An 18938-nucleotide genomic window follows, 5' to 3' on the forward strand; every position below is an offset into this window, starting at 1 on the left:
TCATCCTTGATCAACAACGAGAAGCTTGAGTCTCGCATTACCTAGTGATAATAGACCCGATGATAATTTAACTCCATCGGGTAATAGGCAGTTCGAGCTTTCCGCTGTTGATCAAGGATGACGTTAGCAGCCGGCGGGAAACGGCACCCTGACTTCGGTCATCTCTTTACTCGTTCTAAACTCTTGTTACTTCTCGGACGCTTTAGGAGCCTTGGAATTGAAAAATCTCGGGATTAATACGGATTTATCGTTTTATTTACTCAGTATCTGTCACTCACCAATTTTTTAAGATAGGATAAATAATGTAATGTAAATTTTTTATGTGCAATGCAACAAAAATTCTCCGTCCCACTTAAACAGACTGCGGACTGTCGGTTGTACGTACTTTTAATATTTTCTGTAAGTACAACCGGTGTGGTTAAAAGTTTTTGATGCATTCTACACATTATTTCTCTGAAAGAAATATAATATTAGTACAAATAAATATATGTATACAAGCGCGCGCGTAGCTCACGCATGGTTTCTTCTAGTCGTAATAAAATTTAAATCTTCGTACCGTAATAAATTTAAATCTCACAATAAAAATTTAATTTAACAAAAATAAATATCAACTAAACAAAAAACAAAAAAATTATTATTAAAACTTACAAATTAATAAGAATTTATCTTAAAATAATTATATAAATAATATTTGTGGAAATTGTACGAGTCGGTATATTAATATTTTATTCCATTTATTATATGACGGGACATTCTAACTACAATGAAAGATTACAATTTCAATAATCGTGTCTATTAAACGCTATTTCAAACATTGGTAAAAAATATAAGCTAGGTTGGTCCTCGGTTATTATGCTGACCGAAGGCCAAGCAAATCTTCCATTATGAATGGCAGCGAAACACGCTTTATATAATGTTTTTTTTCTTTTTTGGGTTTTTTTTTTATTATTTTTTTTTTTATTGTAAGCATAGTATAGCATTATCTTGTAACTCTGATTCAGTTTATATAATAGCCTTTGGACGCCAATGTACTTTTATCTATGAAGCAGTAATTTTCTTTCGTGTTATGCGAAGAACAAAATGTTCTGTGGTATATATCATGTAAATTTTCTACTTGATACTTTCTTTTTTTTCATTTCCTCGTAGTACTTATACTCTTAAGTATTCACCTGAAATACAGTGACAGGTAAATGCAAAAGGTTGGCACAGTAAATGTATTTATACAAATTGTGTATACGACTGTTCGCGGTATCAAATGTAAGTCGGAAGCATTTTGTATCGTGACATTTTAGGGAGTCGATGCCTTGTTTAATTAACGATGCGCCATAGTTTTGCCGGCCTCGATGAAAGCAAAGTTTTCGCATGCGATTTCTAACGTGTGAGACGATAAGCGATTTCTATGATAACGCTGACGAGATGAGTCGCCAAAAGATTTCCACGCTAATGGAGATCCCCCGCTTCATCGACATTACGATCAACTTTTATACGCATACATAGGCGTATAAAAAGAAAGATTTTTATTATAATTAATTATTCGTCTAAGGAGTTGAGCATGTGATACACTGCTATTTACTTGCATTTCGAAATACATTGCATTTTTCAAGAAATACACGGATTAAAAGGTTTTGATGAAAGTGCACATCGAACCAAATTGGTTACGATCAAAAACATTTTTTTGTTTTTTTTTTAATTAATTGGTTTGATCAATCTTTTTTTTTTTTTTTTTTCTTTCTTTCTCTCTCTCTCTCTTGTATAACATGTTACATTAAATATAATTTTAGTTTTTTCCACAAACGAATTAATTTTCCATTTATTTTAATTCCTGATATTACATTTTTTTTTTTTAATTAAAAAATTAATTTTCCACGACGAGTTCTCATCGATCCCTTTTAAACCGCGTGATTCTGTGCAGAGTATCTCGATCTCTCTTCGATAATCTTGCGCGCGCATCAAACGCAATGAAACGTATGTACTTAATCGCTAGATACTTTCATCTCATTATTTCATCCGAATTATTTAAATAATCCCTCGACTTAGTATACTAACGGGATCGTGTATAAAGCAGATGTGAACGTACAGGCGCATAGCTCGGATTCCTGGACCCGGAAGTAAAATTTGTGATGGGCCTAGTCAGAGATAAGACTCTCGAAAATTATATACTGCATCTAGCTTTTTCTTTAACATTACATTTTTATGTCGAGATATGTCGTATTGCGCAATTTTGTAGGTAACTAATATTTAAATTGTGACGTCTAGACACATGTATATGTGTACGCTGAAAGGCAGATATGACGACGACAGCCAGCGAATATGACTTTATTATAACGTCGTGTACGTCGAGTTTCACATGTACCGCATGTACAATATATACCGCGCCGGCCGGTTTGCCGATGACTGATTTCTCCCTGTTATCTCATCCCTTGCCTCTGCCGCCTAGAATTACGTACGCTAGCTGCTGTTGCCGCATAAAACGTCATATCTACTTTTCGGTGTACGCAGCATTAAAAAAAAAAAAAAAAAAGATTTAGAAGCTTTTCGTTTAGCGAGTAAAATTCCATGTACTTTCACTTTTTTTTTACTTTCCCAATTTTTTAATGCCCCCAAAAAATGTACTCTTTACGACGTGTCCCATGTAAAATTCAAAGCCTCGAGTAAATGCGACAGTGCTGGTCCATTACGCCGGCCAGTTAAAGCTCGTATGACGTTTTTATCTCTTATGACGCCATCCGCGATTGACGATCATGAATTTGTGGAAATAGATTGATTTAAAAAAAATGCACGTATGTATGCGTTTATATGTATTTTTGAATTTTAGTTGAAAAATTAAGTCGTTTCGGATGTAATAGATAAATATAGTAGAATAATACGCTTCTCGATCATTTTTTTTTTTAATATTCTATTAAAATTAAATAATTAACGACGAAATTATGATATTTTTCACGCTAGATAGACGATCTTCTCGATATGTAAGATCACGTTCGTTCACTTTCATATGTTCAAAAGGATATGTATCCATTTGGTATTAATGACTAATAGCCGCGTTCTTTTTCCACTTTCGTACGACCGTAAAAATGACGACTTGCGCGAAAAAAAAAATCTCTTCTTACGTGCGCGAATGTCCATTCGTATACATTTCAATTGTATATTATAGAGAATAATATTGCGGACAAATGTTACATATTAGATAGAAGCTCTTTTATTGCTATCTTTTTTTCTTTCTTTTTTTTATTTTTATTGATTTTATTTTTTTACGTCTTTACGTCTGTGTTCCTTCAATTGTGCTGTATTTCTTAATTAACAACGGAAAGTTTCACAACATGCATCAATGTATAAAAAGTTGCCATTTACTTGATTCCGTCTGAAATTTTTCTGTGACAGAATACTGATTCCATTTAATGAAATTAAATTAAAAGTAAAAACTATTGAATTTCTTTAGTCATTCAATTTTTAGATTACTAAAATAGCAGTCAGTTTAAAATAAAAGAGATAGAAGTTCTTTCAAAACTTTCAAAAGTCGATTATTAAGCTAGAAAAAGACAAAATTTTTTTACGATAATTGAATTATGTTTTTGCGATAAAAATAATTTCTCTACAGTATTGGATATAAATTTTTATTTTTCATTAATTGGTCAAATGAATATTTTAGTACCGAAATTTCGTTTGTCGAAATCGATTTAGATTTTGATGCTTAATTAAAACTTGTAGCGTTCATCGGTTATTTCGAACCACCAGACAATTCTCCTTTTCTTTTTCTATGCTATTATATTTTCATGTCAAGTCATAGAAGATCGATATTATACTTTATGGCGATAATATGTATAATGTAATTCGTAAAAGACGTCTTTTCGTTTAGTCAACGTTATCTGTATTCGATTACGAAAACCTGCTGCGCGCAGCAAAAAGAAAAAAAGAAAAATTAAGTAAAAATGTCAAAGTAAAAGACTTCTCGATACCGTAAAAAAAAAAAAAAAAAGTAAGCGCGCACGTAAATATGTGTATGTATACGGTCGTATATTCTGATCTACGTCGCCTCGAGCATGAAAGAATCAGCGCGGAAATGATCGTCGGAGAATCGAAAGAGCTGGAAGCAGCTCATCGGAAAAGATTCGTCGTGAAGAGGAAGACGATCAGCAGCAGCGCCGAGAAACGGGACACCCCGAGGACACCTGAGCCCAGGTTATCCTGGATAACGTTGTCGTGACATCGCGCGACGAGATCGAAGTCGACAACGTTCATGGGCTTGCCATTGTACTCGAACGGGGAGATGCAATAGTTGCGCCGCTGAAACTCGACGCTGTTACCGCGGGCGAAGTCGCTCTCGAGGACGTTGTGCGCCTGACAATCGCATGGAAAATGATTATCGACCGCGCTGATCGTCTCCACCTCGAGGATGACGTCCCGGGCGTGACGCGGCGCCTCCAACACGTGATTGCCGTGAAAGCGCAGGATCTCGATGTAGTTCTCGTAGCGTAGATGTAGGCGTTCGATCAGGTCGACCTTGTTGTTGAGTACGTTCAAGCGGCTTACGTGCGCTAGGCCGGCGAAGGCGTTCCTCTGAACCACGCCGAGATCGCTCTCCTGAATATAGATCGAGTGCACGTGAGAAAGGCCGCGGAAGGTGTAGCTCTGCAGTCCGGAAAGATCCATGTAGCTCAGCTTCAGCTGGCCGACGTGCTGGAGCCCGTCGAAGGCGTCCTGCTCGATCGTGCGAATACCGGACGGGAAGATGAGATTGTTAACGTTAGTGAGGCCGGCAAACGCGTGGCTGCGGATCGTCAGCAGCGGGTTATTGCTCAGCAGGATCACGTTCACGTTCGACGTGCCGGCGAACGAGTAGCCCTCGACGTAGCGAATCTTGTTGTTCGCCAGTAGCAGCACCGAGATGTTCTGCAACGCGGCGAACGAGAACTTCTCGATGCACGGTAGCGGGGTATGCTGAATCGAAAGCTCGCGCAATCGGTTAAGCCCGCGGAACGCGAACGGTCGTATGGATGAGATATTGTTGCCGTCCAGCGTGAGTTTACGTAAGACCCGGAGGCCGGCGAACGCGTCGCCCTTTATCACCGGGAAGTTGTTCTTCGTTAGCGAGAGCTCCTCGACGCTTTCCGGCAGATTTTGCGCCGGGATGTCCTCGAGGCCGCCTGTATTGCACAGCACCTGTAACAGATGATTTTTATTATACGCATAAATCTACTCGTTAAGATCGTTATACGGCAATAATCGCTCGACATTTACAACGAATCATGCGAAATACCATTGCGATTTATTATGGGAAATTTTTATTTCAATCACCTTCGAAGATGCGAGGAATATGTGCCACTTAGAACATTTTTTTTTTTTTATCTCCCATTTTAATTCTTTTACCATTGTAAAGTTCTTATGATTTAAAACATTGCTTCCTACCTGTTTTGGAGAAAGGCAAATGCATTCTGGTGGACAATCCCGGCTTTTCGTCGTAGTAATCTCCAGATCGGAGGTGTACGTTAAATTCACTGCTGCTATGCATAGCAGGTAGTAAATGCAGATCTGAGAAATTACAATACGCACAATTTATATATAAATATGTGAGAAAAATATCTTGAATATGCATTGCGCTCGAAGCATCGTTGGTATATCTCGTCTTAAATTTAAATCCAATCGACTCGTACAAATAAAACAAATAAAATAATAAAATAATGATCGAGTAATTAAAGAAAACGATTAAAAAGACAAGTTAAAAAATAAAAGAAAACATGCTAAATAATTTTGTTGCACACTTTGGAACGAAATTAAAGCGGAACCATCGCGAAAGGTTCCGATAATTTTTTACTATGTTTAAAGAAAAATCTTTTAGTCCTCTCTTTCGATTAAAAAAAAAATAAAAATTTAATTCAATATATCAGAGTTCGAACAGAAATAAGACAGAACCTTCGTTCGAATCATCGATCTAACATTCGTATATATTTATTCGAGTGTCATGTTAGCAATGCTCGTGCAGGACAAGCCGATTGAGGCATACCGAACGACGGCGAACGCATGCAAACGCATGAGACGCGGTGCGTATATGCCGGGGTGCGTACCTGCGCCCTGCGATACATCAATCCCGGGATTTTTACGGCGCATGCCTCGGCATATCCGGGGTGAAAACGTCACGCGAGGCGATGTAGGATAGGTACGTGTATATGCGGGTGTGTGTATATACATATATATATATATCTATAAATATATATATATATATATATATATTCATATGCCTATGGGTAAAACGAGGCCATCGCCGACGAAGAGTATCGCACGACGTGTAGCACGACGCACCAGCGGCCACTGGGTATTAATCTCTTCCTCACGCAGAGTGACCGCGCGCGAGCACACGCACCCTCCCCGCACGCACACACGCACGCACGTACGCAGGCACGCACTCACGCGTGCGTATCTGCCCGCGTTCGAATCCACATTCGGCTCGCGCCCTTTTCCTCTTGCTCTCGCGGAAGACGGTCCGCGGCGGTCGGTCTGGACGCGAAAACCACGGGCGACTAGGACGTCGACGTCGACGTGAACGACAAGCGGGCGGAGTGAGATTTCAGCATCCGCGCGCGCGGCTGCATTCGCCGGCTGGGCTCGGGGCTTTATTTCTCCTCGGCCACCCTCTCGGCAATCCGGCTCCCTCGTCCTGCCACCCTCTTCCGACCCCTGCCTCCGTCCGAAGACTCGAGCGCACTGCGCAAGCCCATAATTATTCTCCCCGCGCGCGTATCGAGGAATGAGGCTTATTAGCGGGAGGTAACTGTGTTTCACCCTGTCTATCCTTTTCTCCTCCATTCTCTTTCACCCCCGGTGTCGCATCTTTCCTCTTTTACGCTATATACTCCCGCAATCCCTGCCGCGAATCCGAAAACTATGCCGCGGAGTGCCACGCGAGTCGTTTCGTCATTTAGAATTTGCTCGGCGCACCTGATGCACCGAAAGATTTGATTAAACCTCGCTTGATGACCTCTCCGACATCCTCCGGAGTTTCCCTCTGGTTTCCTGCTTTCGTAAAATCAATTTTACGATCACTTCCTCATTTCTATCTGCTTATTATTTTAATTTTAAATAAATCCGTAATTAATAAAACCGTAATTTCGTTTAATTGTTCCATTTTACTTGCCGTTTAAACCGAAAATATTACGTGCGGCTGCACGTTTTCTAATTATTTAATCGAGAATTTTATTCGTACCCTTTTTATAATTCACAAAAAAATATACGAGCTTTTGTAAAAATAACAGATAATCGATCAATCGCGTAAGATATAATTAAATAGAAAATTCTACGTGACATTGCGCAGAAGAATCAAATATATCGCATTATGCATGACGTTGGACTTGGAGATCAATTCGCCATTGCGCTGGCGTGCACATACACGCACATTAGATGTAGATACATGTGTAGGCAGATACGAAACGATCGGTATTGCGGAGTACGCTGCAGATCACTGAACTCGACATACCGCGCGTATATGTCCTCTAATTAAGGTAAACTTAATTAACGGGATCGGTTAATAAGCAACAACGGTGTATAAGATTACACAGTTTATTTTGTAACAAACTTGCACAATTATTCGTAACATACATTCTGTGAGAGCAAGTGTGTAAATATATATATATATATATATAATATATATATTATAATAAATGCACAAATATATAAATGCGTTTATACATCTTTTGATATACATATATATATATATATATGTATATATATATATGTGTATATATATACACGCGCATTATATATGTGTAGGCGCGCATTGTGCGTGTGCGTGTGAGTCAACGTAAAAAAAATCAGTCTTACAATCAGTCTTACTTCGCTAATTATTAAAGGTCGTCTACTCGTAATTATTTACAATTACTGTACGGATAGATGACCGGGGGAAAGATCAAACGTCGTGGTAAGATCCAATTGTAATTTTACCGGGCAAACAGTACAAAATCAACGTTCGTAGTTAAACGCGTCATAATGATTAATCAACGAATGAAGGCACGTACCGGGGAAGAAGCCCCATCGCAATGCGTGTACCATTTTTAAGATACGCGTGCAAGCGCGTCGATACATCCAATTTCCGTAGACACACGCGGATTAAAATACATACGCCGATTGCATAAAATGTTTTAATTGCGTCAACACTGATATATTTCGATAAACTAATCGGCTCTTTAAAAACAACGTATGTCGTATCCGTACATACGATACGTGTATACCTTCTTAATTATTCTACACGTGCATCTTACAAGCTGTTCCAAGATTCGCAAAGTCCGATCGACATTTCGGGACCGTAATACGTGACAGAATCAAACGTAAAAAGAAGACGAAATATATATCGTAATTATCGTCATCTCTTTTACGCGACAAAGTCGCTGAAACGAAATATCTTGCGTTTATAGATTCTTTTGAATATATATAATAGTCTTTTATACTGTCGCATTATTTAAATCGCATTATTTGACAAATATCTAATCGATGCACGGTATATTATATTCAATTAGAGTAGAATTTATTAAAGCCTAACAATATAATATATCTTACTAAATTGTGATTGTACTATTGTACTTACAGTGCACTCTGCAATCAGTATTTAAAAAAAAAAAAAATTAAAAAAAAATAATAATAATAATCATGCGTATAGTAACAATGACTATAAAGTAATATATACGCACTCTTAAATAAAACATATATAATAAAACTTCAAGTTGCCTTACTTAATACAGTAACGTTTGCAGTTTAACTTCGGGAATCTATGACATTATCGGTTCTATTTTATAAAATAGTGGCATTTGATCACATGGCGGACAGGTACTGTATCATCATTGCATTATTTTCTACGTATTCTGTAAATATCTTTTCTCGCGCTATAAAAATCCTGCTGCGATAAATATGGAGTGTCACTTACATATATTGAGGTAATATTGCTGGAAGTAGCTTTGGTCTGCGTTTAGGGAGACAAAGTATCGATGAAACGTTATCGTACGCTGATACTCGTTCCTCCTTTGTTTCAAAATGAGATATCGAACAATTAAAAATTATTTAATAATTGATAGAAAGGCTGTCTTTTGCTGTCTTTAATTACAAACTGATTATTTTTCTTCTTTTCTTTTTTCTTTTTTTTTTTTTCACGATACTTTGTCTCAATAGGCTTGTGTATATTATATGATAATACATTTCAAATCTGCATTTTATCAGTCTTACATTTAATGAACACGTAGTTTACGAGGTATTTCGTTATTATCATCACTGCTGATATGCTTGAGCAATATTGCAATCCTATCCCGGAACTGTGATCAGTAACGAACAAATACAACGAAGTACTTACAATTGTTAACAAATTAACAGCGATATCTCGATTACTAAATAATTGTACGAAATAATACGAGGCTCATTAATAAAACGATCAGTCGGGTAAATGTAAGAGGTAGCAAATTATCAGTCTATCATCCCGAAAATATGTCGGTTATTTGTACTTATTGTTGATACGCTATCGTTGTAGAGCATCGCGTCATTTTTATTTCGTCGACGCGATAAATGGAGAGAAGGACAGTACATACGTAGCGTCAGATTCATGGTCATGAACGTCATATTATTTCGCTGTCAATTTGTTAAAATATTAATAGTTATTACGGTAAATGAATAAACTGCACAAACGAATATGTCGTAAGAAGCGAAAAAAAAATTCCAAACGTGCGGTGTAATATCCAATTACAACAAATATTTAGTATAATAATGAGGTTAGATAAAATTTTTTAATATTATATATATATATATATTTTATATATTTATTTTAATGCTTTATTTCATGGTTCTTTTTTTTTTCTTTTTATTATTTTTTTTTTTTAGTAGTTGTTCGCATTGAAAACTCTAAATTGATGAATCACTGACCAACGACACGTTCTTTTGTACAAATCATTATTTTCAAACCGTAAATTTTTAAACATTTTTATCTCGAGCGAATATACCTTAGGGCTAGCACTAAAAATATATGCGCGAATCGCGAATCACGAACAACGAATCAATAAATTTGCAATAATTAACAATTTTATCATTACTTTAGTAATGTATTTTCTTAAAATAAACGCGCATTAGACGATTGATTATACCTTATTTGCGAACAAGTTCAAACAGGAATAAATACATTTACGTTCGCTTTCTACATATATCAAAATTCATATTCCGTCGAACTAAGATATAAAACGTCCCGGCAAAAAATTACCAGTGGGCTAGTTGTTCGTTTACCAGCACATTCGAATAGAATATTGCGGTAAATTGGCATCAATTACGTTCGTGTTAATCTCTCGCGTTCTACCGACGTAATTTGACGACAAATTCCTAGCAAAAATCGAGTGGAATCAATCATTTCATTAAATTCATAAACATGGAATATATCATTCAAATGATTATGATTAATGATTATCGTTAATTTTAATGATTATTTAATTGATCGATGATAATGTTCGATTTTTACAGGCGATCCAAGTCCTGCATATATCATAACGATTAAATATCTAACAGGGATCCTGTAAAAATCTGCTTTAGATTCGATTTGAGATAAAAATATACATTCGAAAAAAAAGAAAAAAAAAAAAAAATTACAAGAAGAAAGTTTCTTCTTAATTAGATAAAATAATAAGATTGAGAAATTAAAAGCCCCCGAACATCGCAATCCATCTTAATTTGGTGGAAATTAAGAACATTAACGAAAAGTAATAATGGAATAACTATTTCGCGATAATTAAACTGACGGATTTCCTTATCATGAGTCATAACTTTACAAAGATCAATGGACGAAGAGAAAGGCGAAGTATCTATAAAGAAGGCAATTGTGAGAAGCAGCTTGGTGAAATCACATCTTAATTATTACCACTTTCGTAACGGCGTTACGGCGCAAAAGTTAGCTATAACAATCGTTATTATCGAGACCTGCGTCCTCTTTGATCGTTTCGTCTTTAATTGCGACCGACGACGGGGTGGACGGCGGACGTACTATCACACGTCGCAACGACGAAACGTAGGGTTTGCGACTCACCGACAGGTCTTCCACCTGGTCGTCCATATCCGGTTGTTGCTCCTGCTGTTCTTGCTCCTGTCTCTGTTTAGCGCAGCTTATCACCGGACTAGTGTTGCAGTGGGTCATCGAGTCTGACATCGAGTCATAGTCCGTGTCTTTTGTCGCCTTCGCGTAGGTGGTGTCGAATGCCGCGGTGCTAGTGCCGGTCAGACCTTCGACGACGCTCGTGTTACCGCCGCCGCTCTCGTCGGCCTTTTCGTTCTCGGGCTGAGTATTTTCGGACTTGATGATGCCGCTTCCACTGTTGTCGTAAAGAGCGCCGTTCACGTTAGCGCCAATGCCGAATGGGAACCCGGCGCCGCTACCTCCGTTGCTCGCCGAGCGCTTGAAGGGCCGCGATGTCGGGATCCCGAGCTTTTTCACTTTGTCGTAAAGCGTGCGCGATGGCACGCCGTATTTACGCGCTGCCTGAACGGCGCTCATCCCGTGTTTCACCGCGGCGATCGCCTGGTCGATGTCGTTTCGGGTGTACTGTTTGTAGCGCTTCCACTCTGGTTTCGGCTGGACGCAGTCTGTAGCAGCTGCAATCAGTCAGTTAATACGTCGTTCGTTAATATTTCAAGTTTTATACGAATCAGCTTGTACAAAATCTAATCTATCGTCGTGATAATGAAGTAAAAAGGAATATGTAAAATAAAAATAGAGCTTTCGTAGCAGGGAATGCAAGCTTGTAATATTGTCGCTAGTTATTTTTTGACGCGGTAAAATTTTTTAGTATTATATAATAATTTAATAATTTTATATTTAATGAAAGAAAATTTTTTTTTTAATTGTCGCGTGACTGTAACTCAGTTACAGTCGATACCTCGAACAGTAAATACCTCGTTCACTTTTGGCATTCACGTTAGTGCCTCTATCATCTTCCGGTGAGTTTTGTTCGCACGGTGCAAGGGATAAATTTGTCAATTGCGTTCCAGCTTGCTTATCTTGCAGGTATTTATAATACGCAATGTATAAGTGTAAAAAGTCTGCAGTTGGAATTGCCGATGTGATACTTGAGTTGCTATCGCTACCTGAATTTCTCACGATATTGCTGGCATAAGACTGCGGGGACGACTGTCTCTCGTTTTCGTCCATGTAGGCTAGGTCGCCGTGGATGGTATCGCCGGAAGCCAGATCGCTGCTGCGGCGGTTGTCGGCGTCGTTCGCGGAACCGTTGCTGCTCAAATTGCGATAGTGAACCGGCTCGTGGCTGTCCGGCTGCAGCAACGGCATCGGCTGCGACTGCGAGCTGTCAACGTGTGCCTGGCCGAGCACCGTGCGCAGTATCGGAGTGTCATTGTTCATCAGCAGGGACGAGTGTATCATTTTTCGGCGCTTGAGCGACGCGGTGGCCTCGACGCCGTTGTCGTAGGACCCGCCACCGAGAACGGACGGGGAGAGCGACGTCGGGAACTGATGACTCGCCCCCGAAAGCAAGGGCATTGACCACGAGCTCGCGAGGTGGTGACTTTGAATGTGGTCAAGCGAGACCCCGGATTTCCCGTGAAGGGACGAGTAGACGCCGGTCGAGTGCGGCGGAGACGAATGGCTCGCGCAGTTACCGTCGGTGCTCGTGCTGATCGCTGGCGGCGGGGACGACGTTGACGCGTTTATCGCATCCTCGCGCCGAAGGTCGTGTGCCGATTCGCTTTGAGTCTGTCTCTGATTACCGTGCTCCTCCACTAGGCCCTTTACCTTTAGCACTTGCGCGATCTTCAGCAGGTCGGGTAGTTGATTCTGCGCCACGTTCACCTCGCCGCGGTACATATACTCCAATATTGCCTTAATCTCCGCATATTTTACGTCCTTCAATACGATTATCGGATGCTGCTGGCTTGGCAGCTCGTGGAACAAATTCTGAAAGTACGTCGAGCACGCGGCCAGCACGATTTTATGGCACTTGATCGTTAGACTGTGGTCCACGGCAAGGGTGACATCGGTGAACGCCCCGTTGTGTAAGAGGTCTTCGAAAACGGTCAGCAAGTTCGAGCGATGATTGGTCCAGCGGAGGCAGTACTGTTGAAAGGAAGTCATGATGACCGGCGTGCTGATGAACCTACGGCAAAATCAGTTCTCATTTTAAAAGATATTCTTGCTCTCGGTCTCAACTGCAATTTGGCTAGCCCGGTCGTAAAACGAAATAGAAATTCACCCCCATTCTTTATTATTTCTTCACATTAAAATTCCCACTGATGACGTATGATTCATATAGGAAATATCCAAAATTTCGTTGAAAAATAGAAATACCGAATTTATCTCGCGATAAGGACTCGTGTTGAGGATCAAAGTTCACACATGCATTAACTTTTCATTTGCGCGCAATATGACGACCTTTCTCTTCGTCATCAATTGATGCTTAATATAATATCATTTAAATTAATTTAAATCGATGAGAACGTCATCGACATCGAATCGTCGACGTTAAATTTTATGGAAGTAAATCTGAAACTGAAACTAATTTCGTAACAGATAATAGTAATAATCATTTTTTTTTTCTTCCACTCTTTTCAGTATAACCCAAATTAAAAATCGATAAAATTGTTATATTTAAATATGCAAATAATATATTTTCTTCTCTAAGATATTTATAACGTCTAAAAACTTGAAATATCTTATTAAATAAGCGTCCCTTCGTATCCTGGATGCAAATGGCTTTTGCATTTCAGGATAACAGAGTTTAGAATTATTGATCTACGTACGATTAATGACGATTTAATAGATACCCACGGTAAACGTATTCACTTTTTCTTCTGCATACCTCGCTAATCTACTTCGGTTAATATCAGAGTGTCTAGTCCTAAGACTGTTTTCGAAACTCGTATGGCAAAGATTACGTATCTTAAGGTCCGAAAGCGATTAGAAAAAGAAACACTCGCCTCTATACAAATACGAACTGGAAAATGACCACGATATAGATAAGTTAAGACTGTCGAGACGTCGCAAAATATTTATTTTACATTGTGTACCGAAATAGTATTCTTTTGTATTAAAAAGAAAAAAAAAAAAAGATTCAAATTCAAATAATCACAAAGCTTTATCTCACGCAACGAATGCGTCGCATTATATCGTGATATCATGAAAATGAGTCGTTTCCGATAAAAAAAAAATGTTTAACAAAATTATACTGCGCGAATGAAAGAGTATTACTCGTAAGCACGGAATTCGAAAATGTATGGCTAGCATTTGTGTGCAATTCTCACCTATTCTTATGAGATTTAAATGCACCCCAGCATCAAAATGGTGCTATTGTCGAGAGAAAAAAAAAAGAAAAAGAAAAAAAAAAGTTTTGTAACCCTTACCATTGTGACCATCGCAAAAGTTTCAAGGCAAGGTCAGCGTGAAAAGGGTGAACAATTTTCTCAAGCCTGTTATTTATCGGTTACGCATTAAACTTATTCTGCTGATTTATTTATAACGTTTTATCCGCGTTAAATATTCGTGAACATTTTCGCGGAGATTTTACAAGTGTGACGAGAGGAATTACGAAACGAAAATATTTAAAACTACAACTTTGATTCCGTGGATAATTACAAATCATATCGAATCGAATAAAAAAATAATTTTTTAAGTACGTCGCGCACCTACAGCTTACGTTTGCGTGATTAATTTTTTATTTAATACGTACACCCGCTTGATCACTTTAAGAATATTTCTTTACTTTATACCGTCTCTTTAAAGTGGAGTTTCAGAACTATCCGTTGCAGGTTTATTACTTTTACACTCCGATTTTTACTCTTCCCTCGTAAATGATTGGGATAATGAGGGTAAATGAGACGATCGATGTTCTCGTGGCTGGGGTAAAATCGCGTCACCGAGGGGAGGCTAGTCGATATTTGCATTTCTTTCGTGGGGTGAGTCACAGGGGCTTTCACAGGCTCGCTATTCGATCGGCCAGTCGGTCGACCCAGTAGCAATTAAGAGCAAGCACGGCGATAAGAGGAAGATAAGGAGGTTCTTCGTGAACTGAAAGATGCATACGTGGAAGCGATTAAATATAACTGTCTAACGATGTCAAAAGCAACCAATAAATACATTCTAATGTAATCTTAATCGGTCAGTCGGTCGACCTGTGATTTATCCTCGACCGATTTCCTCGTTAAACTAAAGAAAAGTTAGTTGTTGCAAAAGAAATTTGCAAGGGAGAATGAGATAAAAGGAAAAAGTTAATGGCAAGCGTTTCATGTGCAAATGAAAGCTGTAGATAACTTGGCCGATTTAATAATTTTTTTTTTTCTTTTATTTTTTGGAAAAAGAAAAAAAAAATTTTTTTTTTCTTTTTCGCGATAGGCAGTGTGGAAATGTAGCGATATTAGAATAAAATAAACAAATTCGATTAAATAAGAAGAACTCAAAATCATTGGCGACCGATGTATAACTTTTTCATTTTAAATTTATTACTCAATGATAATTTGAATATCTTTATGTAACTTTTGATTAAACGGCCAAAATTGTATGTTAAGTTGAAGAAAATAGTTGCAAGTGCTCTCGACACACTTTCCACTTGCTAAGTAGATGCGGAAGAATTTAATCGCGCCGACTTGTCGAATCGTTAGAAGCGGGGAGGAAGAAAAAGTGCGTTGAACTTACTTGGCGACTTGGCGGACGTTCCTCTCGCGACGGCGAAACGCTGGGTGACGGTCTAATAAAAGCGAGCGCAGCTAGAGAGATGCGGAGGAGACTAACGCTCCGTTCTTAGGTCGCGTGCAGTCTGGAAGATTTCACGGGCACAGGGCGCAGATCGTCAAGGGACGGGACCACCTCACGGTCGTTATCAATGTCGTGTCCAGATACGATTTTTTTTTCTCTCTCTCTCTTTCCCCTTCCCCCCCCTGCCCCTTCCGCCGCCGTTTGTTCCACCGGTCGAAATTCTAATCTCCGTGAAGCGCGTACCGCAAAGTGCCGTGCACTTGGAGCGCGGGACCGACGGATGTTCCTCCTCCCTTCTGTCGCTCGCACTCCTCCTCGTGCGTATCTACCTCTACGTATATACGTACGTAATGCGCGCCTCATGCGGCGAACAGACCGCGCGCGGAGGACGCGAGTGAAAGAAGAAAAAAAGGGCACCTAGCACACACACATACACAGAATCGTGCACGTTACTCCTTATTTCACGCACACCCAGCCACCCCGTGTCCCCCGTAGGCGATCGGATCAGCGTGGAGGACCATGCGCGCTCGCACGCGCGAGAAAGCCGCACGTTCTCCAATATACGGGAGGAGACGGTGGGACCCGTCCGCGTACCAGGAATTAGAAAACCTCTCTTCCTGCCTGCTCGACGACCACTGACGCTTGCACCATGCCGTTGCCCGTACAACTCGGCACACTCGGCATTCGGCACTCGGCCTAGCCCGTCACGCGGCGACAGTCATTGGGGTGGAAGTACATCCATGAGTTTCCCTCTTTCTTCGTGTTAGGGCCAATGGCGTAACCTTTCCTAAGGCCACGGTCCCCGCCCAGGGAACAGTTTCCACGCGATTCTCCCCGCAAGGGAAAAAAAAAAAAAAAATTAACGCAGCTGAGGATCGAGGCTCGAAGCGAGAGGGATGAATTTTAACGTGAAACTCTGAAGGCGCGCGGGGGCCGTCAGTCCCCGAAAAAGATTTCAATCCGAACGCGAAATCTTAATCTCTCTGTTACAACGTCGGGAAAGATGGGGGGGGGGTGGCGGGGAGGGCAGACCGGGGTCAAAGTTCGCGACCAGAAAAAGCCGAAAGAAAATTCAGACGCGCACTTACAGCCGCATCTTCGAACGAACTACTCGCGTCGAAAGACAGAACGCTTACGCGAAATAGACGCTGCTCCGAACTGCGCTGCGTTATCTCTTCGTTTCGACTAGTAACTCTTTCGCATTTTCGCAAACACATTTTTAATTTATTCTTTTTCTTAATTTTTATTCAAAAATTTAAATCGCAATTTGACGTGTTAAAGCGTGCTATTTTTTGCACTGCAAATAGACCGTAACGATGCTGTAATTAATAACAAATTTACCAATAATTAATCCCGATAAGATTAATTTAATAGAAACAAAAAAAAAAGAAAGAATAAAAAAAAATTATCGCGTAGTTTCGAACTGACAAAACTAACAGGCAAGTAAAGTTAATTTGGTAACATTTTTTTAAGGTAACGAACGATTCTCGGCAAAATGTTCCTCGTTGAATTTGACTTCTCTGACGTGCGCGGCGGTGAAAAAATACGTAAAACTTACGCCTTTGTATAGTCACGCGTGTGTGATGGTTTCGGCGCATCGGCTCACACGTGTGCACGCCTAGCACACGCACTTATTCGCCTATGCTCGCACTATCGGCCAATCACGCGGCTCCTAGGCCAATATCCTGCGGGATATATCACGCGCGCGTTTACGCACACAGCCAGGCAGATACGCGCGCGCGGCTCTAAGCATACAAACTATTCCTACACCCACAGCGACTCCCGCACGAAAGGTCTGTGGTGGTACCCAGCGATATACGCATTCGCGCGCCCACCAGGCGAGGGTAGAATCGTCCTAGACGAACGCACGGAAAAAAAGAAGAAAAAAAAAAAAACTCCCCGGGAAAATATGTTTCACCATGTGTGCATTATACGTTCACGAAAATTGCGACCACAACTAAACTTTATGACGAGCCCTCTGTTCGCTTGCCGCGTGCGTGCGTGCCTGCGTGCGGGCGGACGTGTATGCGTGTATAATTTCGGCGCGTAGCCCTCGCGGGTAGCAACACGCGGGCCGACCCCGCAGCACACACACGCGGGCCCGCTCCACACGAATTGGGTAACGTTACCCATGCGGGGGTTGCTGGCATGACGCTTCCACTCGAGTATCGTGAGAAAATTGCAAAGTTCTAGGAAGAGCGAACGAAAAACGCGGCGATGCGGGGCGAGGCAGCGTAAAATGAGGGAACTCGTAATTAACGGATCTTCGATTTGTCAAATTTGTAGGAAAAGATGAAAGTTATTGTAAAGAAGAAAAAAAAAGAAAAAAAAAATTTCTTTGTTTTTAGCACCACGAGATTTCCTTGGATATAATTTTTTTTTTATACAAGTATAAAGTAGTATTTTGTATAATACGAACAGGGCCTTCTTTTCTTTTTTCTTTTTTCTTTTTTATAGAATTTTTGAATGTTATTTATCTTAAACCGCGTGTGCAGTCGTTCGCTCGGAAATGGCTGAAAATATGCGCCATCGTACCTCTTATCTCGTGAGTGCGTCTAAAAACTCAGGAAAGAGCTACGATAAAGCGTCGAAGGAAAAATCGCTTCCACGGCCATGCGTGCGAGAGGGAGCGTGTGCATTCGTATGTGTGGACGAGCGTGTGAGCGTATGTATGTGATACGTGCAACGGGCGTTTTTCTCAACGCAACGATGACGACTCCGATGATGATTGTAGAGGGGATCGAAAAGACGAAGAAAACGAGAAAAAGGGGAGGAGGGAGGGGGGGGCCAAGAAAGGAGGGAGATGAAAGAGAGAGAAAGAATGCATCGATGGCAAGGTGAATCTTTGTCCTGTTGCGCCATCGAAATTCTACCTTATACTCCGAGGTAGCGCAGGCAGATGCGTTATACGGAGCTATGACAACAACCGGTGCAGCATAAGCGGGTCGATCTGATCGTCGCAGGGTGCGTCTTTCGTACTTTGTATCCTGGCACATCCCACGATCGCGTCATGATATTTTTATAGACGTGCCATGCATAATTTTGTCCAAGAATCGACCTCGTACGACGTAATGACCGTCGACGGTAAATGATTCCTCCGAGATACCTACGAGAAGATTGCTATAATCGCACAATTTTCAGTTTAAAAAAATATATATAATTAAGACCGATTAGCTAGTTAAAAATCTGTTTGTGTAACTTGAAAACGTAATTTGTAAAAAGTCCCCTTTCTTCC

At 40.3% G+C, this 18938-nt stretch overlaps 2 protein-coding genes across 2 annotated transcripts; both read right to left on the reverse strand.

Moving 5' to 3' along the window:
- Positions 1-717: 717 nt before the first annotated feature.
- LOC139102467 (chondroadherin) lies at positions 718-7039 on the reverse strand. The gene is made up of 3 exons (XM_070656365.1): positions 6060-7039; positions 5404-5526; positions 718-5157 (listed from the first exon to the last, which is right to left on the reverse strand). Exons 1-3 carry the CDS (start codon positions 6075-6077, stop codon positions 4093-4095), a joined length of 1206 nt encoding a protein of 401 aa, XP_070512466.1. The 5' UTR covers positions 6078-7039; the 3' UTR covers positions 718-4092.
- A 3085-nt stretch (positions 7040-10124) lies between these two features.
- LOC139102567 (longitudinals lacking protein, isoforms H/M/V) lies at positions 10125-16089 on the reverse strand. The gene is made up of 3 exons (XM_070656565.1): positions 15644-16089; positions 12088-13112; positions 10125-11595 (listed from the first exon to the last, which is right to left on the reverse strand). The coding sequence occupies exons 2-3, from the start codon at positions 13088-13090 to the stop codon at positions 10898-10900; spliced, it is 1701 nt and encodes a 566-aa protein (XP_070512666.1). The 5' UTR covers positions 13091-13112; positions 15644-16089; the 3' UTR covers positions 10125-10897.
- Positions 16090-18938: the final 2849 nt, after the last annotated feature.

This window comes from Cardiocondyla obscurior, linkage group LG05, assembly GCF_019399895.1.
Source record: "Cardiocondyla obscurior isolate alpha-2009 linkage group LG05, Cobs3.1, whole genome shotgun sequence".
In the NCBI taxonomy this organism is placed as follows: Eukaryota; Metazoa; Arthropoda; class Insecta; order Hymenoptera; family Formicidae; genus Cardiocondyla; species Cardiocondyla obscurior.

Excerpts from the sequence above, each read along its gene's own strand:
- LOC139102467 (XM_070656365.1), bottom strand. Across the intron at positions 5,158-5,403 it reads TTTGCCTTTCTCCAAAACAG|GTGCTGTGCAATACAGGCGG; the intron begins GTAGGAAGCAAT and ends CATCTGTTACAG.
- LOC139102567 (XM_070656565.1), bottom strand. The coding sequence starts at position 13,090 with ATGACTTCCTTTCAACAGTACTGCCTCCGCTGGACCAATCATCGCTCG. Across the intron at positions 11,596-12,087 it reads CAATATCGTGAGAAATTCAG|CTGCTACAGACTGCGTCCAG; the intron begins GTAGCGATAGCA and ends GACTGATTGCAG.